The sequence below is a fragment of the Mauremys reevesii genome, linkage group 7, assembly GCF_016161935.1.
Source record: "Mauremys reevesii isolate NIE-2019 linkage group 7, ASM1616193v1, whole genome shotgun sequence".
NCBI lineage: Eukaryota > Metazoa > Chordata > Testudines > Geoemydidae > Mauremys > Mauremys reevesii.
Window position 1 is genome coordinate 488,836 of NC_052629.1, and position 23,487 is coordinate 512,322.

The following is a 23,487-nucleotide window of genomic DNA, read 5'->3' on the forward strand; positions in this document are numbered from 1 at the left end:
GGCAGGTCGGTACAACAGCCAGAAAAGCCATCAAAGGTGACTGATTCTTGTTAGCATGTTCGGGAGCCATCACAGCACACTTGCTCATTCTCGAGTGTTGTGCAGGCACTGTGGCAGAGCTGAATGTTAAGGGGGAATTTGGAGGATATGATGTGGGTTTGTGGATGTCGGCAGGGAGTTTGTCCTCTGTATGAGGGGCAGCATGGGAGGAAACATGATGATGCATGCTGGAAACTGTAGGATTTAGCGTATAGTCTCCCTGCATGCTCTTATTGCCCTCGAGACAGAGGCTTGCGTTACTCTCTCTTGTTGTTGATGCTGCTGTAGTTACTGGAAGCATCTGTTTAATTTCCTGCCCACTCTCGCTCTTGGGCTTCCCCTGCAGCACACCCACATAGTTTGATTCTCATTTGGATGCACATTAGGGTTTGTGCTCCTCAGGGCTGCGTGTTGGACGTGTTCCTGTCTCCTGAGCACATGTGGCCTTTTTGGCACATTAAACAGGCTCCTCTTTTGAAAATTCTCCTTGAAGTGGGAGACCGAGAACTCTCCAGTGCTCAGGTTTCCTACATTCTGGCTCGGTGTGTCTGTGAACCCATCCCCGCTCTGTGCAGCGCCTGCCAGCTGTGAGAGCTGCCAAGGCCCTTTGCGGGGTGGTGCGTGTCTTGTCCTGTACGCTGGCTGTATGGGAGAGCCTGGGATGAGGAGAGACGTGCCAAGGCATTGTTCCTGTGAGGTGATTTGCACTTGATAAATAAAGCAGCTCCATCAGCAGAAAGTGTTGCCATGGCTGGGTTCTCCTCTGCACCCAAAGGCACTGCTGCAGACCCGGGACGGGGAGCCTCTGGCTGGTCCGGGGCCCACTGCTCTCTGAGGTGCAGCCCTGGGGTGGGGGGAGCTGCTGGCTGGTCCGGGCCCAGCTGCTCTCTGAGGTGCAGCCCGGGGGTGGGGGTGGGTGGAGCTGCTGGCTGATCCGGGCCCAGCTGCTCTCTCAGGTGCTGCCCTGGGATGGGGATGGGGGTGGTGGTGGGGGGAGCTGCTGGCTGATCCAGAACCAGCTGCTCTCTGAGGTGCAGACCTGGGGCGGTGGGGATGGGGGGAGCCGTGGTTGATCCGGGCCCCGCTGCTCACTGAGGTGCAGCCCTGGGGTGGGTGGGGGGGAGCTGCTGGCTGGTCCTTGCCCTCCTGCTCTCTGAGATGCAGACCTGGAGCGGGGGTGGGGGTGGGGAGAGCCGCAGCTGAACTCGACCCCGCTGCTCTCCTAGGCACAGTCACTGAGAGCTCTTTTCTGGTCCTTTCTGGTCCCCAAGTCAGAGGAGCCCTTCCAGTTCCTCTCCTGAGGGCTCCACGACCGTAGGTTGGGATGAGAGGAAAGCTCTGCTCAAGCTACGGATTCATTGCTTGGGCTGGGCGCGTTAGAGATGCCTTGAGAGAAGACCTGTTGGATACAAAACAGAGCTGAGTCAGACAGGGGGTCTCAGCAGCACTTCTGAGTTGTGCGGCTCGTTGCACGCTGGAGAACTGGTGCAGTGTGTGCATGTGCCCGCCAGCTGGGTGTGTTCCCAGGCGTGTTTCTGCAAGGAGGGCTCAGGGCCTGGCCCATGTTTGCAGTGTGTGTGTGTGTGTGGCCGTTTCAGTGCCAGTCCCCAGAACGCAAACTGGGGTCTCCCTGCTCCCTCCCCAGTGCCAACCCCGGGCCGCTGCGGAGCAGGCAGTTTGGGAGCTATCTCAGCCTGTTTGTGCTGGCACTCTTCCTACTGGGGGGCATTGGGGAGCCACATGGAGAATCATTGATGCTACAGGCTGTGAGGAGCTGTTCATTGTTACTGATGTGTTCAGCTCTGTACAGGACCCAGTCTCAGCCAGATCTGGCCAGAGATCACAGTGTATAGTATGTGCCAGGGGGCTATGCCAGGCCAGGCCGCAAAGGGCACTCAGGGGGAACAACTGGGAGGCATTTTCCTGTTGGCTCCTTGTAGGTATTGTGTCAGGAATGAGTCTCGTGATCGGGGAGAGTGATTGGGTGAACTGGAATGGGGAGAGCAATCCATGCCCATAGCTGTTACTGGGGAAATGAGTGGCGGTGCCCTCTTCCCCCCTCCGTAACTCTGATAGGGGGTTGGTGGTGCCCCATGCCCCCCGTAGCTCTGACAGTGCACGGGTGGGTGTTGCAGTGCCTCCCGTGCTTCTGGCACTGCGCGGGTGAGTGTTTGAGGTTCACCCTGTGGCTCTGGCAGTGTGCAGGTGAGTGTTGTGGTGCCCCCATTCCCCCCCGTGACTCTGGCAGTGCACAGGTGGGTGTTGTTGTGCCCCATGACTCTGGCACTGCGCGGATGAGTGTTGAGGTTCCCTGTGACTCTGGCAGTGCGCAGGTGAGTGTTGAGGTTTGCCCTGTGACTCTGGCAGCGTGCGGGTGGGTTTTGCGGTGCCCCATGACTCTGGCAGTGCACGAGTGGGTGTTGAGGTTTGCCCTGTGACTCTGGCAGTGCATGGGTGGGTGTTGAGGTTCTCCCTGTGGCTCTGGCAGTGCATGGGTGGGTGTTGCGGAGCCCCATTCACCCCGTGACTCTGGTAGTGCACGGATGGGTGTTGTGGTGCCCTGTGACTCTGGCAGTGTGCAGGTGGGTGCTCCAGTGCCCCATTCCCCCTATGGCTCTGGCAGTGCGTGGGTGGGTAGTGGTGCATCCCCCGTGGCTCTGACAGCATGTGGGTTGGTGATGCCCTGTGCCCCCCATGGCTGTGGCAGTGCACAGGTGGATGTTGCAATGACCCCCCATGGCTTTGCAGTGTGTGGGTGGGTGTTGCGGCTCCCTGTACCTCTTTTATATGAGTATCAGGGGCAAGGTAAAGTTGCTGCTGCTGTTTATCTGCCTGCAGGTCCCTCGTGCAGCTCCTGGCAAGCAGTGTGCCCAGTCTGGTGTGTCAGGGAAGCAGTGAGCTTCCTCTCCCGCCTCTTATTTCCTTTCTGACCGGAATTAATTTCCAGCATCTCTCTCTGCTGCTTCCCGATTAGCTCCCCCTGAGTTCAACACAAGTGCACACTCTGGCACCAGGGTCCAGAGAGACGGAACAGGGCAGCTAAAGCAGGGCTTCAGCTCCCCCTTGCAATGAGCTCTGATCCCTGTGGGATGAGTGAGTGCAGGCATGGGGACCCCTGTGTGGTCATTAGCCCATTTTCCTTGGAGAGTGTTTGGTCTGTCTCAGCATTTACACCATGCTCATTGCTCTGTGTCTCTCTCTGGTGACTCTGTGCTCATTGCCGTGTGTCTCAGCCTGAGGGACTAAGTCTGTCTGTGTCTTGTCCTGCAGATCCTGAGCAATGGAGGCTGGATCCGTGGTGCGGGCAGTCTTTGATTTCTGCCCCAGTGTCTCTGAAGAGCTGCCCCTGTTTGTGGGGGACGTCATAGAGGTGCTGCGGGTGGTGGACGAGTTCTGGCTCCTTGGGAAGAAGGAGGGGGTCACAGGTAAGAGCTGAAAGGTGCTGAGCGGGATCCACAGAGCTGGAGGTTTCCTAGGGTCAGTGGTTCTCACCCTGTGGTCTGCAGATTATGTCTAAGGCCATGGCCCCCAAACTGTGGGGAATGGCTCCGGGGGGCATGGTGGAACATTTTTGGGGTGTGCAGCAGGGCTCAGGCCAGCCCCCGTGGGGAGCAGGGAGGAAGCACCACCCAGCCCTGTTCTCCCCCCCAGCCGCAGCTGCAGGTCCGGCTGTGGTTCCTGGCTCCTGGCCCCAACCATGGGCTCGCTTCTGGCTGCAGTTCCCAACCCCGGGCCCGCTCCCAGACACGGCCCCAGCCTCGCTCCTGGCCCCGGCTCCCAACCGTGGTTCCGGGGAGGGCGCGGAACAGGTAAGGGGGGACATGGACAAAAACATTTGGGGACTGCTGGTTTGAAGGGGTCCACGAATGACAGACTGAAAACTGAACAGAATTCAACTGTAGATACAGACAATCGGTTTTCCAAGGGGTCCACACCTCCATTCAAAATTTTTTAGGAGTCTGCAAGTGGAAAAAGGTTGAGAACCACTGTCCTAGGTAACCTTAGGCAGGTCAGTTACCCCATCTGGGTACATTCCCCCTCGGCCAAGGGCCAGTCTGATGGCGAATACAGGGGCCAGAGCTGTTTGACCAGATCCTGGAGTCTTCCCTCACTTGGGCTGTATCTGATGCTCAGAATTTTTTCCTGTCAGCTTCCTGTCGAGTCTACAGACAGTCCTTGTTCTTGTTTTTGTTTGTTTTTCAGTAGCGCTGAGTGCAGACAAATCTTCAGCAGGTGGGAGCCTCATTGTGCCAGGTGCTGTACAACATGTAGTGAGAGAGACAGCCCCTGCCCTGGCGAGCTCACAGGCTACTAGACAAAGCCATGAAAGGGTGGGAGGGAAACAAAGGCACAGAGAGGGGAGGTGACCTGCAGGTCAGTGGCAGAACTAGAAACAGACCCCGAGTCTCCGAAGCTCTGGTCCCATGCCCTGCCTCCTGGGCTCTTCTACCTCTCCATGACAGTCTCTTCAACATCCGCCTATTTCTGCTCCTGAAAACTCCCTCTCCCACAGGCCACTATACGGACCTATCCAGCTCAGGATGGAATGTGATTTCATTGGGCTCCTGAAAGGACATAAAGAAAGATTGGAAGCTCCAAAATTCCCAGAAAAGGGCCATTTTAAAGTCTCGTAATCTCAACAGCTCTTTTTGTTGTAATAATATTGGGAGAATGTTCTAGCTCTCAGTCAGATGGGAACCAGATCACCTCAAAACATGACGATTGTTCTCGTCTAGTTACAAAGTGGAATCAAATCAACCTTATAATAGGACTATGATTGCCTTAACTTTGGAGAGGCTACTGCCCCTCCTTTCTACCAGAGCAGAGACCCAGAGTCCTGGTCCTACAGCTCCTAACATGCAGACCTCTGCAGAAGAACCCTTATCTTCTCTCTATGCCTCAGGTGGCCAACAGAGGGCAATATGTGTGCACATATGTATGCACACACAGTCTGCCTGCTCCTGCCTCTACTGACATCCTTGGCCCCAAACTATCTACAAGGAAAATCACCAACAGCTACTTAATCACAGTATTTTTTCCCCTCGACCCATATTCTTATGGAGATATGGCTGCGGAGAGTGTGAAGGGGCAGTAACCAGGTGTGTCCTGCTAGCTCAAAGATGAAGAAACAGACAAAAGTCAACCAGGCTAATTCTTAATGACTTGTAACTGAAAAACCATTTGAATTTCCTGCTTTCTCTCTGAGGAAATCTGGCTATTTTCAAACTAATTTTCCAAACTAAAAGTTATAGGGGGCCTAAAAGAGACCTTTAGAATGGTGAGGCTGCAACCTACCCATAATAATACTTAACATTACATGGAAATTAATTAATGAAGCATCACAACTTGGTGTGACATGCAGCAGGATTCTTATTTCCATTTATAGGGAGGGAAACCCATGCAGAGAGCAGGGAAGAGACTTGGTCTAGGTCACACAGGAAGTCAGCAGTAGAGCCTGGTTAGAATTCAGGTGCATATTAGGCCACTGGCGCTGCAGATTAAGGATAGTGACACACTGAATTACACTGAATTGGGAAGAACCATGTCAGGATGTCAAGAGAGCATCCAGCTCATTAGCCCTGTTATTTTTCCAGAAAAAAATATGTAAACCCAACTTTACCAGAGCATCTGCACAGGGCAGTTTCCCTCCTCGTGGTAATCAGCCTGTTGGTATCTGAGCCATATCTCACCATAGTATCTGAGCACCTGAGTAAACACTGGAGATGTTGCTAACCTGTCCTATGGAATTGCAAACTATCGGTGCAATATATGTAGGGCCCTACCAAATTCACGGTCCATTTTGGTCAATTTCATGGTCATAGGATTTTTAAAATTGTAAATGTCACGATTTCAGCTGTTTAAATCTGAAATTTCACGGTGTTGTAATTGTAGGGGTTCTGACCCAAAAAGGAGTTGTGAAGGGGGTGCAAGGTTATTGTAGGGTGGGTTGGGGTATTGCCACCCTTACTTCTGTGCTGCCTTCAGAGCTGGGCAGCTGGAGAGCGACAGCTGCTGGCCGGGAACAGTGCAGTGCAGAAGTAAGGGTAGCATGGTATAGTATTCTGCTTTGCTGCCTTCAGAGCTGGGCCACAGTCAGCAGCCACCGCTTTCTGGCTGCCCAGCTCTGAAGGCAGCAGTACAAAAGTGAGGGTGACATGGTATGGTATTGCCATGCTTCTGTGCTGCTGCTGGCAAGGTGCTGCCTTCAGAGCTGGGCGCCTGGCCAACAGCCACCACTCTTCGACTGCCCAACTCTGAAGGCAGCACAGAAGTAAGGGTGGCAATACTGTGATCCCCTAAAATAACATTGCGACCCCCTGCAACTCCCTTTTGAGTCAGGACCCCCAATTTGAGAAACACTGGCCTCCCCAATGAAATCGGTATAGTATAGGGTGAAAGCACACAAAAGACCAGATTTCACTGTCTGTGACACGTTTTCGTAACCATAGCACTTTGTAGCTTACAACCCAAGTCTTGCCATCTGGTCTGTGTGTGCAGCACCCCAGGGGGCAGGTCCGATTGCAGGATTGGGGCCTCTTTTTATGACCTGTACATCCTGATCCTGACATGGGGCTTCCCTGGCATAAGACAGAAGACGGAGGCTAAAGATTATATGTTTGCTTTCCCTGTCTGGGTGTTGGTGACAGTGAGGTCACAGTAATTGTGAAGCACTGGAAGGGTTACCTAGGGAGGGGGTGGAATCTCCTTCCTTAGAGGTTTTTAAGATCAGGCTTGACAAAGCCCTGGCTGGGATGATTTAGTTGGGAATTGGTTCTGCTTTGAACAGGGGGTTGGACTAGATGACCTCCAACCCTGATAGTCTATGATTCTATTATTCTAATTCAGGTGGGCTGTTCATTGCCCTGGGGTGTTGGTTGGTCTGTTGGGCATGCAGGGGGGAGGGTACTATATATTTTTTTAAAAAATAACAACATTTTCAGAAATCCTCAAGAGCACCTGACTTCCAAACCCCTGGTCATTTCTGTGGGCCATGGGGCCAACCAGAGGGGATCCTGGAAAGGGGCGGGAGAGGAGGGAAGCGTCTGAGTGACGGTGGGGCTGGAGACAAGGTAGATCCTGGGGGAGGCTGGGTGGTGATGTGGGGTGGGCTGGATCTTAGAGGAGTTGGGAATGGGGGAGACAGTCTATGCCCCTGAGGAAGGGGGTGACCATGTGCTGACAACTGCTTCTCCTTCTAGGGCAGTTTCCCAGCAGTTTTGTGGAGGCAGTGGATATTCCCAGTTTGAAGCAGGGAGAGAAGCTGTTTGTCTGCACTAATGATTTCACGTCCCAGGAGCCGGGGAGCCTGTCGCTGCAGAGAGGTAACCTCTGCTCCCTCCAGTTGGCTCCTGCCCTCCCTCTCCCCTCCCCTGCCCCTTTCTGTCACTCGTGCCTTGGGAAATAGAGGGAACCTAGAGCTCAGCGCTGAGGAGGGGTTTCCTAACAGAGCTGTGGATTCTAGGTCCACAGGCTGCCTTGTGCTCCTACCCCTCTGCACCTACGGGACTCAGGCCCGCTTCGTGCCCTGCGTCCTGAGTTCTGCATGTCCTGCCCCTGTCTCTGATACACATACGCTGCACTGGGGTGGTCTACAGGTGGTCCCACAGCCCTGGTGTCATCTGTGGGGCGGGCCAATACCATGTCGGTGTGCTGCAGGTGCCCCACCACTGCACTCTGCGTGACTGGGCTGTCGAAGGAGGTGACCAGGCCTGGAAGGGGAATGGGGAAAGACTAAGAAATTGCCATGGAGATGAGTCTCTGACCCTGTGTTTTTCATTCTCCCCCAGGAGACCTGGTGATCCTGAGTGGCTCCCTAGCCTCCAGTTGGCTCCAGGGTAGAAGCTGCGGGGGCTCCAGGGGCTTCTTCCCATCGTCATGCGTGCAGGAGCTTTGCCTCTCGCCCTGGGGCCGCCGGCTCTCTCAGAGCACTGCCCTGGAGGTGCCTGCTGACTCACTGGGCCAAGCCCGAGCTTTGATGAGCCTCTCTGCCCAGCTGGAGGAGGAGCTGGACTTTAGGGAAGGGGATGTGATCACCATTGTCGATATCCCTGAGCCTGGCTGGTTCACAGGGGAGCTGGGAGGTCGAAGCGGGATTTTTCCAGAGGGCTTTGTGGAGCTGCTGGGTCCCTTGAGAGTGACAGGTGGCCCAGAGGGGCCGGGGCTCTCCGAGAGTTACAGTGTTAATGGCGTGGCAGATGTGCCCCCCGAGGAGGAGGGTGGGCAGGAAGGGAGTGAGGAGCCGCTGGGCACGTATGGCATTGCCCTCTATCAGTTCCAAGCGCTGGAGCCCCAGGAGCTGGATTTTGATGTGGGAGACAGAATCCAGATTGTGGGGGCACTGGAAGATGGCTGGTTGGAGGGCGTGCTGAGGGGGAGACGTGGCATTTTTCCTCATCGGTTTGTCAAGCTGGAGGGCTCTGCTCCCTACAGGGAAAAGAGGGGCACTGGGAAGTCGCAGGAAGAAGGCAGCTGTGGAATGGCCGTCCATCAGGACCCAGCAAGTGCCTGCGCTGGGGCCCTTCCCCTTCCCCTGCAAGGGGAGGAAGGGGAAGACCTGAGTGCCAGGGGCTCAAACCATGCTGAAGGGAAATCCAGTACAACTTTGTCCCAAACAGCAATGAGGTCATATGGGCCTTCTGATGTTGGGGTTGGACAGTCCAAGCCTGCATTCTTGGAAGGGCACCCTCCCAGCACAGAGCTCCAGGGGCCCATTCCCAAGGACACAGTGGGCTCCCTCCCCATTGACTCTGCAAAGACTATCAATGGCATTTTCCCCACCCCTCAGCTCCCTCCCCAGCCAAAGAGCAGACTCCGTTGCCAGGCGGTTGAATTGGAGCCCAGCCAGAGTCCTTGGGCCTTGCAAAGGCCCTTGGACATCCCTGCCTCACCTGAGAGGGATGGAGAGAGTCCCCGTGTTCCCCCATGGGCACCACGCTCTCCCCTGTGCAGTAGCAGGAGACAAGTCTTCCCTTCTTCCAGCAGCTGGGCTGTGGCAGAGCCCGGAGAAGGTCGGAGGAGCACGCTTTTCCAGGACCTGGCTGGCTGGGTGGAAGATCAAAGGCAGAAATCTAAATCCCGCTCTTCCAGCTTCAGTGGTACCCATGAGGGCCTGGATACATGGCCTGGTGCCCGAGCAGACCGGCCCTCGCCCATGCTGCATGGAGACAGCTGCACTGACCTCGACTCCAAGCTGACAGAGCAGCTGGCGCAATTTGAGAAGAGCCTGACTAGCTCTGGAGCTGAATCAGACAAGAAGGTCTCCCGCCACTTCTCCATCCTGGACTACAGGTCAGAGAAGGACATTGTGCGTGGCTCCCCAGAGTGTGCCCCTCACTGGAGGCTGCCGGAGAGGAGGAAGGGCCTAAGGCCTCCACCTCCTCGCCCCAACGCCCCAGCCCCAGCTGTTTCTCCCTCCTTCTCAGTGCGGCCCTCCCGGCCAGCCCCTCTCCCTCCTCCAAGCAGTCAGAGAAGGAACACGGCCTCTCCACAGCTTCAGCCCAGGAGCCAGCCCAGGCAAGAGCCACAGACAGAGGAGGGCCAGGGGGATTCAGATGGGGCAGCTGCACATCAGTGCCCCTTTCTGCTGACAAGGATCCGGGAGGTGGAACAAGACCTGGAGGCTTATGGCAAGACTCAAGCTGAGCTGAACTCGATGCTAGAGGAGCAGCAGGATGAGCTGGTGAGATCAGAGACCCTGGAGAACCTGGATTTCTGTGACTCCAACATCAAAAACCTCAACGCAGAGTTGCAGGAGCTGAGAGGTGAGACTGCAGCAGCACTGGAAATCAGGGTGTGGGAGGTACTGGCCCTTTCTCTGTGTTACAGGGGTTCTGGCCCCACCCTTGACCAGGCTGCTGTGGCAACTGGCTCCTCTTCTTTCCTTCTGAGTTCTGAAGTTTGTCTATTTCTGTCCGAGTTGTTCTTGTACTAATTTTCATTAATGAGGCTCCCCTAATGTCCTCTCCCTGTTCCCCCATCTCCTTCCCCTCTTTTGACACCCCCTTCGGTCATCCTTCCCTATGTCCCTCAGGCTCACCTTCCCCACTCTCCACTCCTCCCCTTGTACTGCTCCCCCTTCACACTCCTCATCCTTGTTTCCCTCCTGTCCTTCTCTCCCTGCATCCCACCCTCTCTCCCCTTGTTTGCTGTAGGGGAAGCAGCAGGCCCAGAGTTGCCTTAGAGGAAGGCAACTCCTTGGAAACAGCAGATCTGACAGTGCCTGTAGAGAGACAAGTATCAGAGAGGTAGCCGTGTTAGTCTGGATCTGTAAAAAGCGACAAAGAGTCTTGTGGCACCTTATAGACTAACAGACGTATTGGAGCATGAGCTTTCGTGGGTGAATACCCACTTTGTCAGATGAAGTGGGCATTCAACCACGAAAGCTCATGCTCCAATACATCTGTTAGTCTATAAGGTGCCACAGGACTCTTTGTGGAGAGACGGGTGGCAGCTTTTGGCCAGCTCTGGTACTAGGCTTGTTGAAAGGCTCCTGCCTGAGATGGAGCTCCAGAGCCATGGGAAGTTGTGTTCCGCTCTGGACGTCTCTGTGCCAGACAAATCAGAGTATGTAGAGGAGAGCAGTGAACCTGAGCTGAGTCCCATGCACCTGCTATTCTGTGGAGTCCAGAATTTCAGCTTCCATTAGAAAAAATAACTCTCCCATGCTTATGATGATCAAGAAAAGCTTAAACACAGTGAGCCCTTGTTGCCAAGAAGGCTAATGGCATTTTGGGCTGTATAAGTAGGGGCATTTCCAGCAGATTGAGGGATGCGATCATTCCCCTCTATTCGGCATTGGTGAGGCCTCATCTGGAGTACTGTGTCCAGTTTTGAGCCCCATACTACAAGAAGGATGTGGAAAAATTGGAGAGAGTCCAGTGGAGGGAAACAAAAATGATTAGGGGGCTGGAGCACATGATTTATGAGGAGAGTTTGAGGGAACTGGGATTGTTTAATCTGCAGAAGAGAAGAATGAGGGGGAATTTGATAGCTGCTTTTAACTACCTAAAAGGGGATTCCAAAGAGGATGGATCTAGATTGTTCTCAGTGGTAGCAGATGACAGAACAAGGAGTAATGGTCTCAAGTTGCAGTCGGGGAGGTTTAGGTTGGATATTAGGAAAAACTTTTTCACTAGGAGGTGGTGAAGCACTGGAATGGGTTACCTAGGGAGGTGGTGGAATCTCCTTCCTTTGAGGTTTTTAAGGTCAGGCTTGACAAAACCGTGGCTGGGATGATTTAGTTGGGATTGGTCCTGCTTTGAGCAGGGGGTTGGACTAGATACCTCCTGAGGTCCCTTCCAACCCTGATATTCTATGATTCCATGATTCTATGACTTGAGAGTAACTGGTGCAGTGATATCTGCCTGAATTTGCAAAGAGCCTGTAACAGTTGCTCTAAGAGGGAAGACCTGCCCCATTTCTCTCAGTGGGGTGTTGTCTCTGAAATGTAAAGATCGCGAGTTAAATATCAACATTGTTAACAGTTTCACTACTGACCATTTTAACAGAAACATCTGACCCGTGTGCTTCTCTTACACTCCTAAAGCACCTCTCTCCCCATCCAGGTGCCACTTCACCCCCTTTAGTGCTTCTGCAATCCAGCTCTTTTAGCAGTACACAAACACTAGTGGCCACTGAAACCGTGGGCACAGCATATGCTCGTTTGGATTCACCATCAGAACAAATAGCACTAGAGCTTCTGCTGTGGGGGTCTGCATTTTTTTACTGAATTAATTATAGATCTCCATTCTGTCTTTTAAACGAAGCTGCCACAAACCACCTGTTGCAGAGCTGCAGAATGCAGGGTTCTAGTTGCAGAATTTAGGTCGGTCTGGTTCAGAGCACATGGGGCCTTGATTAAAAGCGAATAAATCCATGTAACTGTGGGTTGGGGGAGAGAGGATAACAGCCTGCAAAGCACCGGGGAGGGAGAGATGATTTGATGTGATGCTGAACCTGGGGAAATATTCCCTGATGGGGGATGCATCTGGCCAGGGCGCTGTTTCCCCAAGGATGAGGTGAGAGCCCCACTGCCCTAGACAGGGGAAGGATCTGGCTGATCCTGTGCCATGGCAGTGACTGAGACTGGAAGATCCTTCTCCAGAAGAACAGTGTTGGCCCCACTGTGTCAGAACTAGGTCTATCCTGCAGAGGGAAGCATAGAAGGGAGTCCCTGCAGCCTGGACCCAGGCCTTTCCCAGGTGCACAAGGTCAGCATGGGAACACCTGGGCCTTCTGGTGAGAGAAATTACCAAAATCCTCTGGCAGATGCCCTGGCCTGTGGTCCTTGGATCCTAGCCCTTGTTGCTAAGGTCCTTACAAACACCCACCCCAGCACTGACCACCCCATCCTGGCACAGCTGTCAAGGGGGTGGCAGGGAACTGATTCCAGCAGCACCTGCCTCTGCTGAGGCCCTAGATCCCTCCCAGGTGGGTGTGGGCCAGGCCAGGCCATGGAACCAGAGCCATGCTGGTCACACTGAGGACCGATGACCTGACAATGGATACAGATGAGATGCCGAAGCAGCTACTACTTGACCTATTGTCTGCCTTGGCAGTATTGCTCCTGAAGTACTGCTGGCCGGCCTACCTGTCCTGCTGGGGCAACAGAACTGCGCTGTGTGGGCCTTGTTCATTCCTTCCCAACCGGTCCCACATGGTTCTGATGTGCAGCTGTCGTGCTATTCCTCTCTCTGGGTATTTGGCTGTGTTGTGTCCCTCAGAGCCTCTGGAAACCACTCCCAAAGGTGGTGGTGTCAGCAGTATGCTAGTAGAACACTGGTGTATGGATCCCTGTGTCCAGAGCAGACCCCAATATCTCCCAGGTAATGCAGGGCCAGAGGAAGATTGTAGTGTGCCTGAGAAGCAACTGGGCTAAACTAAACCTAGGAAAGACCTAAGTTATACCAGTCAGAATAAGCAACTGCTCTGAGGAGCTGTTAACCACCTCCACTTCTCCTCAGTTGGGGGCATCACCCTCCAGTAGTTAATGTAGTACCCAGCCTGACCCTGTCTCAGTATTTATTAAAACCATCTCCACCTGACTGGCAGACTCTGTGCATTCTTCTTGGATGAAGACCAGGCCCTGGCAGCTGACAAGTTCATTACCTCCAGGCTGGTGGCTGCAGCTCCCTCTGCCTTGACAAGAGCAACCCAACCCCTAAATAGAACGGGCTGGAGAAAGTGTATCACACTGGAGCTTTCATTACCATGGACACCCCTCTTATCCCAAACAACCTGCCATCCTTGAACAAACAAAAACCTTGAAACAAATCAACTTTAAAAAATAAAAGTAAATTAATACATTTTAAAACAACCCAAACCCCTCTCTGAGGCAGAGTTTTCACCCTGTAAAGGGAGAAGAGCCAGACACTCCATGGAGTCCACTGGGGACTCTGCTCTTGCTGTCCATTCGATGTGGAGGGCACTCAGATATTACAGTGCTGGGCAGCAGATAGATATCAGGTGGACGATAGATAGCTCTGCAGCCCACTCTGCCAGATCCAATGCAAGACTGGAGATAGCAGATGAATCTGAAGCAGCCTGTCTGGCCTCATGACTAGCACCTGCCATGTCAGAACTGTCTATCCTGCAGTGAGAGGCACAGAAGGAAGTTCCTGCAGCCTGGACCCAGGCCTCTCCCAGCTGCTCAAGGCCAGTAAGGGAACATCTGAACCCTATGGCTATGTCTACAGGAGCACTTTTGTTGGTCAGGCGTGTGAAAAAACCACTCCCTGAGTGACATACGTTTTACCGACAGAAGCGCCGGTGCAGACAGTGCTATGTCGGTGGGAGAGCACCACCGCTGCCCCTTGGGGGTGGTTTAATTACGCCAGCAGGAGATCTCTCTCCCATCAGCATAGCTACACAGGAGACCTTACACCAGTGCATCCGGTACAGGTCTCTAGTGTAGGCATAGCCTGGCTTAGTGGGACCTGTTGAGAAGGAATGGACACGGCCCACCCAGCACAGCTCCATTGGCCCCTGGCAGGCCAGTAGTCCTTCAGGAGCAACAGTGCCAAGATGGATGACATGTCAAGCAGTAGCTGTCTCTGTTCAGTTGGAGAGGCTCACATTGCCTCACAGACCAGCCTGTAGGTGAAGGACCACCCACCATGGCAGGAATGATCCCCGGGACGCCACGTTAATTGGAGCGAGACTCAGACTAGAGTGAGCAGGGCAGAGCTTACTCCAAGCCACCCAAGGCTTTGGCCACATCCCAGGGTAGACCAGGAGGAATCCCGGAGAAGGCCCAGCCATGTTCAAAATGTTCCCTTTGGGAAGCCAGAGCAGGAGAGAATATGGCAGTCATTAATTTGGAGCAGGGCAGTGACCGTGCCTAAATCGGGGCAGTTCTCACTGTCTGTGTGACTGACGGGCTGTGTAGGGCAGAGACTCTGCCTTGAATGGGGCAGCTCTCACTGTGTGTGACTGACTGGCTGTGTAGGGCAGAGACTGTGCCTTGAACGGGGCAGCTCTCACTGTGTGTGACTGACGGGCTGTGTAGGGCAGAGACTGTGCCTTGAATGGGGCAGCTCTCACTGTGTGTGACTGACTGGCTGTGTAGGGCAGAGACTGTGCCTAAATAGGGGCAGCTCTCACTGTCTGTATGACTGGCAGGCTGTGTAGGGCAGAGACTGTGCCTTGAATGGGGCAGCTCTCACTGTGTGTGACTGACGGGCTGTGCAGGGCAGAGACTGTGCCTTGAACGGGGCAGCTCTCACTGTGTGTGTGACTGACGGGCTGTGCAGGGCAGAGACTGTGCCTTGAATGGGGCAGCTCTCACTGTGTGTGCCTGACTGGCTGTGTAGGGCAGAGACTGTGCCTAAATAGGGGCAGCTCTCACTGTGTGTGACTGACTGGCTGTGCAGGGCAGAGACTGTGCCTTGAATGGGGCAGCTCTCACTGTGTGTGACTGACGGGCTGTGTAGGGCAGAGACTGTGCCTAAATCGGGGCAGTTCTCACTGTGTGTGCCTGACTGGCTGTGCAGGGCAGAGACTGTGCCTTGAATGGGGCAGCTCTCACTGTGTGTGACTGACGGGCTGTGTAGGGCAGAGACTGTGCCTTGAATGGGGCAGCTCTCACAGTCTGTGAGACTAATGGGCTGTGTCTGCACTAGTACTTTTGATGGTATAGTTTGTCACGCAACAGTGTGAAAAAAACACTCTCTCAAGTGACATAAGTTACACTGATGGAAGCTCTGGTGTGGACTGTGGTATTTTGGTGGGAGACACTCTCCTGCTAACATAGATACAGCTACTCATTGTGGGTGGTTTAATTATGTTGATGGGAGAGCTCTCTCCTGTCTGCATAGGGCAGCTACACGGGAGCCCTTACACTGGTGCAGCTGCAGCGGTACCGCTCTGCCGTTGCACGGTCTCTAATATAGACATGTCCTTAGATGCTGCCCAGTTCATGTTACAGCAGAACCCCAGGACAGCCCTGCAGGAAGAGCTTGTGTGGCCTGATTGCTCCTCATCTCTGTCCTGACAGCTGATGACTCTGCTCTGTGGGTGAATAATCAAGGCAACCCCCTGGAGTTTGGCCGGGGAGAGCTAGGGAGAGCCCTGGGAACATGTGGGAGAGGGTTGCTACCCTCATTTGTGGAGGGCTCCACAGGCGCTGACTGGTCTGTGATTTTTCTGCTGGGGGCGGGGCATGGGTGTGTGCTGTTCTCAGTGTGAGGCTACCTCATGCCCCAGTGCCAGCTCTTTCCTGCCTCTGAGCAGCCTGCAGGGCCCTTCGGAGAGGTCGCTGGCTTCCGTCTCCAACATAACAAAGCAGAGAAGCCGGTTTGGGCAGGGCAGGCCCATCCAATCCGCAGCCTCAGCTCACAGAAGGCTGGTTACTAATTACCTCGGGCAGCAGGTGGGAGAGGCTGGAGCTGGCTGCTGATTGGGTGTGAAGGTTAAAGTCTTACAAGTGAATTTCAGGCAGAGAGTTTCAGAAGGGAGCGTCTGGAGTTACTCAGGAAGAGTCCTGGAGCGCTGGTGGCTGCAGGCCAGGCTCCGAGGCTGGGCCTGGGCTCTTGGAACTGACCAGGGCTGGGCACTCAGCAGGCCAAGAGAAATATGTGCTCTTACCCCCGGGCAAGAAACGGGGCCAAAGTTCCAAAGCAGGAGCCCCGGCTCCTCAGCTGGGAATATGAGGACTGCAGGACTCTGAAGAGAGGGGACATCACTGAGCTGGACAAGCTCTACAGAGACCATGGCTGGAATGACAAATACCGAGGAGAAGGGCAGTATGTGGACTCCCGGTCACTGGACAGAGAATGTGAGCCTTATAGGAAGGGAGAAAGCCAGTATCTGGAGCATGGGAAAGTAGATGAGGACTACAGGGATTACAGGAAGGGAGAAAGTCATTATATGGACCGTAGGAGAGTGGAGCGTGACTGTGGGGATTCCAGAAAGGTAATAAACCAGTATAGGGATGATGAAGACTATGGGGATTATAAGAAGGGAGTTATTCGGTATATGGATCACAGGAGAGCAAATGGGGACTATGAGGATTATAGGAAAGATGGTACCAAGTATATGGACCGGAGGAGAGCAGATGAGGCTTATAGGAAGACAGATAGCCAATATAAAGAGGATGAAGACTATGGGAGTAATAGAAAGGGAGGTGTTCAGTATATGGACCACAGGAGAGCAGATGGGGATAGAGATTCTAGGAAGGCAGAAAGACAGTATAGAGAGGATGTAAACTATGGAGATCATAAGAAGGGAGTTATTCGGTATATGGATCACAGGAGAGCAGATGGGGACTATGAGGATTACAGGAAAGATGATACTAAGTATATGAACTGTAGGAGAGCAGATGAGTATAGGAAAACAGATAGTCGCTATAAAGAGGATGAAGACTATGGGGGTTATAGAAAGGGAAGTATTCACTATACAGACCACAGGAGAGCAGATTGGGACAGAGATTCTAGGAAGACAGAAAGACAGTATATCAGGGATGTAGACTCGGGGGGCTACAGGAAGTGGGAAGGTCCAAATATGGGCCTCAGGAATTTAAACCAGGATTTTGAGCCCTGTAGGAAATCCGAGAGCTGTGTTACGGATTGTAGGAATCTGGCTGGAATCAGTGAAAATTGTGAGGTGTCTAATCTGGGACCAGACATCTGGAGCAGAGAGCCCAGGACCTGGGATGTGGAATACAGTGGCTTTGGGGAGCCAGAGAAATTGGCCACAAAGCACAAGCAGCTGGATTTGGAGAGTTTGGGAGATGGAAACTCAAGGAAACGTATGGGGCATTCAGACTGGAGCCAGACCTGGGAGCATGAGGCGGAGAGAGCAAGTGGTGCAGACTCCTGGCAGCGGAACAGCTATTACAGACGGACAGCGCCCGGTGCCCTGAGGCACTGTGAGTTTGTACGGACCAGGAAGGAAAAGCAAGGTACAAAACAAAATTGGTTGGGAATTAGCTTGGGACACAGTGCGTGTAGGGGATTTTTGCACTCCTCATCCCAACACCAGAGCTACCAGCGAGACCAGCCCCCTGCCATGAGCTGTAGTAATACATTGCACAGCAGACAGTACAGTGAGAACAGCCTATGAGTGAATTACATTTTCAAAGTTAGCTCATTACAGATGTTAAATAACCATCACTGCGAGTCAAAATCATTGTCGGAGGCAGAGAGAGGAAGGGACTTTGCCCAGAGTTACTGGGTCAGATTCAGAACTATGATTTGAACTCAGGAGTCCTGGCTCCCAGCCCCCTGCACAGATTGCTAGACCACATTTCTGCTTTTCATTTTTTTGGTAGGTAGCAAGCGATGACCCTGCTTTGTCCATCCCTATTAGATTTTGACTGATGTTCGGCTGGTGATGACTTGTGACTCACTGGGTATTTAATCTGATAATCTTCCATTTCTATAGTGCTTCTACTAGTTTCCAGGGTGCTTCAGTAACTGTATCTAGGAACCACTCCCTCAACTCTGCCATGCAGCCCTCCCTGGGTGGAACCTGACAGCTATTTAACAGCAGCTCACAGCAATCATGCTATGCAGCAGTTTGAGATAGGAAGGGAAGAAAGATACTGTATCCATTTGGAAATGTAGGGAGGCCAGTTACCACCTTGCAGAATTCCACTGGGCAAAGACACCAAGGCTGATCCTCTGACACTTCCCTAAGAAGAGGGATTTGTAATCACCATGAGAGATCAGGGATCTCAAAAGATGATATCTAGCAGCCTAGCTTTTCTCTGGTAGTGAGCTGGTCACTGATATCAGAGGGAGGAAGGTCCCTTGCTCATGTCAGCCACCAGCTCCATATTCTGCAGCACCTAAGCTTTCCCTAGACCAGGGGTAGGCAACCTATGCCAAAGGCAGCACACGAGCTGATTTTCAGTGGCACTCACACTGCCCGGGTCCTGGCCACCAGTCCGGGGGGCTCTGCATTTTAATTTAATTTTAAATGAAGCTTCTTAAACATTTCAAAACCCTTATTTACTTTACATACAACAATAGTTTAGTTATTATTATAGACTTATAGAAAGAGACCTTCTAAAAACGTTAAAATGTATGACTGGCACGCAAAACCTTAAATTAGAGTGAATAAATGAAGACTCGGCACACCGCCTCTGAAAGGTTGCAGACCCCTGCCTTAGACGAATCCCATCCAAGTACTGACTGAATAGCTTGTGAGGTTTAAATTCACAGCTGGAGGGTGCAGGCTGCATAGCTGTTGAATGGATTGTTCTTTGATATCTGTTGTTGATTTGGGCACAAAACCCCTCTGGGGTTTAGTTTCCTGCTTGAGAGCAGGTTAGTGAGTGAGAGTGGGTGGGTGGGCGGGTGTGCGGAGGTGGGAGGGGAGGACAAAAGAGGGGCACATCTGCTGGGGCAAGAGCTGCCCTCTGGGCTCGGGGATGCAGGGAACTGCGCTTGGTTAGTGAAGCATCCTGTTGGGGCTGCAGGGATGTTTGAGAATCTGTGTTCATATTGACAGGTTTCAGAGTGGTAGCCGTGTTAGTCTGTATCAGCAAAAACAACGAGGAGTCCTTGTGGCACCTTAGAGACTAACAAATTTATTTGGGCATAAGCTTTCGTGGGCTAAACCCCACTTCATCAGATGCATATTGTACATCTTCTGTCAGGGGCTCTTTTCCAGCCATCAGAAAGAGTAGGAACTTGGTCAGGACTGGAGGCTGCAGCTAGCTACTGGCTTGTGTCCTGTGGAATCTGTTCTCCGGAGGCAGCTGGGAGAGCAGGCTCTGTTGTTTGCATTCCTGAGCTCACAGTTGCCTGGAGCTCTGTCGTTTGCATGGAACCTTCTTGTGCCTGCAGCTTCTCCAGGGCGGGGAAGGCAGGGAGATTACAATGGAGGAGTGTTCAAAGGGCAGCAGCACAACTGATGCTAAATGGGGAGGAGCCGAGGAAAGAACTAACCCAGAGCCTTGTGAGAGCAAGAGCGTGGCTAAGCTCTGGAGAATGTGGCTACTGCGCTTGGGGAAACTATTGGAGCCCTGCTTCTCCCTTGGAGGTAGCAGCCCCGCTGCAGCTATGCAGGGAAAGTGCTGACCTGTGGGAGTGAGGGCAGAGGCTGTAGTGCAGAGAGGGACTGTGTGTGTTTACTCCCAACAGGGTTAGAAAGAGAGTGGGCAGGTGAAGCTTGGCAGGCACTCACCTAGGAGAAGGGAAAGTCTGATTTCAAACAGAGGCGTCAGGGTTGGACAGCCAGCCTGTAAGGCTCAAGTGAGCTGAGTGTTAGACAAGAGAGTGGTAAAAATGCCCAAGCACCAATCTACACTAATACCTGCACTGGGGGTGAATTAGGCCTAGAGTAAACAAAGTCCAGGGAAGCAGGAACAGCTGAGAGATACCAAGGCATGAGATGTATTTTAGAGTACTGGTAGCAAACTGGGACTGAGTTTGCAAGGTAGTGTGTACACGCTGATGCTGTTCGTCCCAGGGGAGGAGGAATGTGGCTGGAACCTGGTTTAGGTCTTTGTAGCAGTGTTCACCCTGTGGCCCTCTTCTGGCTGAAATTCCATGACCTTGTCGTCCCATCCTGCCTGTCTGGGGACAGTGTTACTTACTGCTGGACTTCTCCTACTACAAGACATGCAGCTTTGCTAGTGCCTCTGCTGCCAACAGGGTTTTTGCCACACCAAGCGGCGGGGGCGGGGAAAAGCTGCGATTGTGATCAGCGGCAGCTCCACTGCGCCGCTTTCTTCTTCGGTGGCAATTCGGCTGCAGGTCCTTCCCTCCGAGAGGGACCGAGGGACCCGCCACTGAATTGACACCGAAGAGCCTGACGTGCTGCCCCAAGCACCTGCTTGCTGGGCTGGTGCCTGGAGCCGGCCCTGGCTGCCAATCAGAATCCAGCAGTCCCCCCGCCCCCCAGGCTCCTCAGAGCCTACCCACTTTCCCCAAATCCTCCCAAAGTACCTTGCTTCTCCTCAGCAGCTGCCTGGCTTACTTGGAGGTGGAGCCCATCCCCTTGAACTCCTCTCTGTTCTTTTCTCTTGGTTTACACCATGCCCCGCACTGTGTTGTCTGGGCTTCTTACAATGGGCTACAGTTCCCTACAAACTTCCTCTCTCTCCCCGCTTTTCAGGAGCAGCAGGTGAGGGCCCCACTCTCTTCCTTCTGGAGTGTTTTTTCTGCCCCCTGTTCTCAAAAGAGTGGGTCATGAATTATTCTAGTAGATGATCCGTAGCTCATGACAGCCTCTCAGTTTTTACACTCCCTGCCGCCTGGGCCCCTGACAACAGAACCCTGTAGACTACAGCCTGTCTGCCCCGCCCAGTTGTGGGTCCTCTCCCAGGGCTCTCTCCCTCTGTTGGAAGGGGAATTGCTTCTAAGGGAATTTGTCCCTCAGTCCCTGTCTCTCTTGAATTGAACCTGCTCCCAATAACAGTCAACACTGGTCCTTTTTTCTGAGGTTGCCATCTTATGTTCCACAGTCTTGGCTTTCATTAAAAAGTCTGTAGCCCTTATGGTTGTGAAGCAAACATTCAGAAGATGGCCTGATTCTAGCTGATTCAGTTCTGCCTCTCTGAGTTTACAGACAGCTTGAAGCAGTAGCTGTCACTAGTCTGGTTGGGCTCCCTCTGCCTGCCACCCACCAGACTTATAGGAGGGGAATCCAAGCCTCTGGATCCTCCAGTGTATTTAAGCTTCCCTGGGTCTCAGCAAGCTGCAGCACTGTTTCCTCCCTTGACCTCTCTGGCATATGTCTTAGTCACTGACTCTGTCTGTTACCCTGTCATGGAAATGGAGCCCCTCAGCTCAACTGCCTTAAGCTCCCAACATCAGTGCTGACCCCCAAGATACCCCAAATAGTTTAACACTCCCTCTTCCAGAATCCCATTGAAGGAGTGAACCTTTTGGGTTACATTTTAACTCCCTCTGCGGCCCATTGTAGTTGAGTAGCAAAGCACACAGACACTACTCAGAACTCTTAACAAGTTATTGCTCTTGAATAGTGTGATAAATACACAGGGCCATACAAAATAATAAACGCCACACACATTTCCCTGCCTCGGTTTCCTCACCATTCAAGAGCATTCTTTGGGCTTGGGTCATCCAGGTTCTTCTGCTACAGTGCATGGCTTGGGTTCTGTTTGGTAACTTTCCACTCCCCCACTTTCCTTCTTCCCTTTGAGAGGTAAAACAGGATTTCCCCTAGAATGCAGTTACTCTTTAGTATAACTATTGATTAGATGTGAAAAGTAAAATACTGGGGAAGATTGACACCATCTTGCTAGGCCATGGTGGAGAGACATACAGGGGCATTCATGATATGGTAATTTTCATAGCAACAGCTTCACAATATCATCCCAAATTGATTTTTTGTTGTTGTTGCAGAAAAAGCAATCATCATCCTGGGATGTATTAGCAGGAGTATTGTAAGCAAGACACAAGAAGTAATTCTGCTCTACACATGGTGCTGATTAGGCTCCAACTGGAGTATTGTGTCCAGTTCTGGGTGCCACATTTCAGGAAAGATGTGGACAAATTGGAGAAAGTCCAGAGGAGAGCAACAAAAATGATTAACAGTCTAGAAAACATGAGCTATGAGGGAAGATTGAAAAAATTGGGTTTGTTTAGTCTGGAGAAGAGAAGAATGAGAGGGGACATGATAACAATTTTCAAATACATAAAAGGTTGTTACAAGGAGGAGGGAGGTCTGCCACAATCAGGTTCACTACCTGAGGGCTCATCTGGGAGCTAGGCCCAGCCAGATATCAGTTTTGGTCAGAAGTGGCTTCTTGACTCCTAGCCTGCGTGAGTAATGCACTTTATTTGGGGCACCCTGAAACCACTCATGAAGTGCAGCTATTGCAGAATGTGGCCACGTGACTGCTTAAGGGCCTTTGCCCGTCAGAGTTAGTGACACCGGCTCTTCCTCAATTGCACTGACTGTGCTCCAAGGCACTGAACAGCAAAGGGCTAGCCTATTGCTCTGTCCTTCTGCAACCTCTGAACTCAGCAGAGCTGGGTCTGCTCACCCTCTCTACGTGAAGTGGCTGAGAGGTGGGAATCCTCATTCGCTGGCCGAGGACGCTCTCCTCCTTCCTATAGCTGGGCTCTTCTCTTCCCTTTTCCTGTTTGTTGAGGGGCAGCTTTTGGTTCTGTAAAGTTATTTGGCTCCTGCTTTTTCTTCAATTCAGGAGGTGCCCTTCTGTGCTGAGGTGTTTAGTTACCATCTGGTGAGCTGTTCCTTGGCTGAGCTGTCTGAGGCCATGTCTATGCTACAGCTTATGTTGGCAGAACTTATATCGCTCAGGGGTGTGAGTACCCTCTGCCCACCCAAGCAATGTAAGGGCTGGTCTGTGCTAATGCTGTAAGTCAGTCTAAGTTAAGCTAGTTCAGTTATGTAACTGAAGTCGACGTAACCTAGATCAACTTACAGCGGTGTCTACACCATGCTATGTCGATGGGAGACGCTCTCCGTTGACATAGCTGTACAGACATCTATGGAAGATGCTCTCCCATCAACATAGCGTGTCTTCACCAGACCCATTAAATCAACACTGCTGCATCTGATAGTGTAGACATGGCCTAAGTGTGACGAAGTGGGACGAGTCTTACTGGGGGCTGGGTACAGATCCTAAGTATCTAGCAGCAAAAATCCATGCAGCAAATGCCTGACACTCTGTCTCCTAGCAACTGATGGCCGGGCCCCTCCCTACAAAGGTGCTGGCTAAAGTTGTTGGAGAAAAAGGGGTCAGGTGACCTCCTGGCCCAGGAAAGAAGGGGAGGAGAGAGGAGGGGCCAGAGGGGGTGGGGCAGACTGGAGCTGGCTGGGAACAGAGGGGAAGTAGAGAGAGAGGGCTCTGATCCCCGATGGGGATTATGGGGCCCCAAGATGGACCTAACAGGGGAGGATCCTGTTATCTGTGCCTGCAAGACCTGTGTTGGACTGTGTTCCTGTCGTCTAAATAAACCTTCTGCTTTACTGGCTGGCTGAGAGTCCTGGTGAATCGGCAGGGAGCCC

The 23,487-nt window shown here is 52.6% G+C and overlaps 1 protein-coding gene across 3 annotated transcripts in view; it reads left to right on the forward strand.

Moving 5' to 3' along the window:
- LOC120409065 (dynamin binding protein) overlaps positions 1 to 23,487 on the forward strand; it is a 69,162-nt gene that overhangs the window by 25,861 nt on the left and 19,814 nt on the right. For 2 of the 3 annotated variants that reach the window (XM_039546447.1, XM_039546448.1), the window contains exons 2-4: positions 3,310 to 3,464; positions 7,239 to 7,361; positions 7,827 to 9,800. In XM_039546447.1, coding sequence (XP_039402381.1) covers positions 3,320 to 3,464; positions 7,239 to 7,361; positions 7,827 to 9,800 — 2,242 coding nt within the window. In that variant the 5' untranslated portion in view covers positions 3,310 to 3,319. Of the gene's footprint in view, positions 1 to 3,309; positions 3,465 to 7,238; positions 7,362 to 7,826; positions 9,801 to 17,147; positions 17,438 to 23,487 lie in introns of those variants that run through there. The other variant, XM_039546449.1, reaches the window with a different exon arrangement.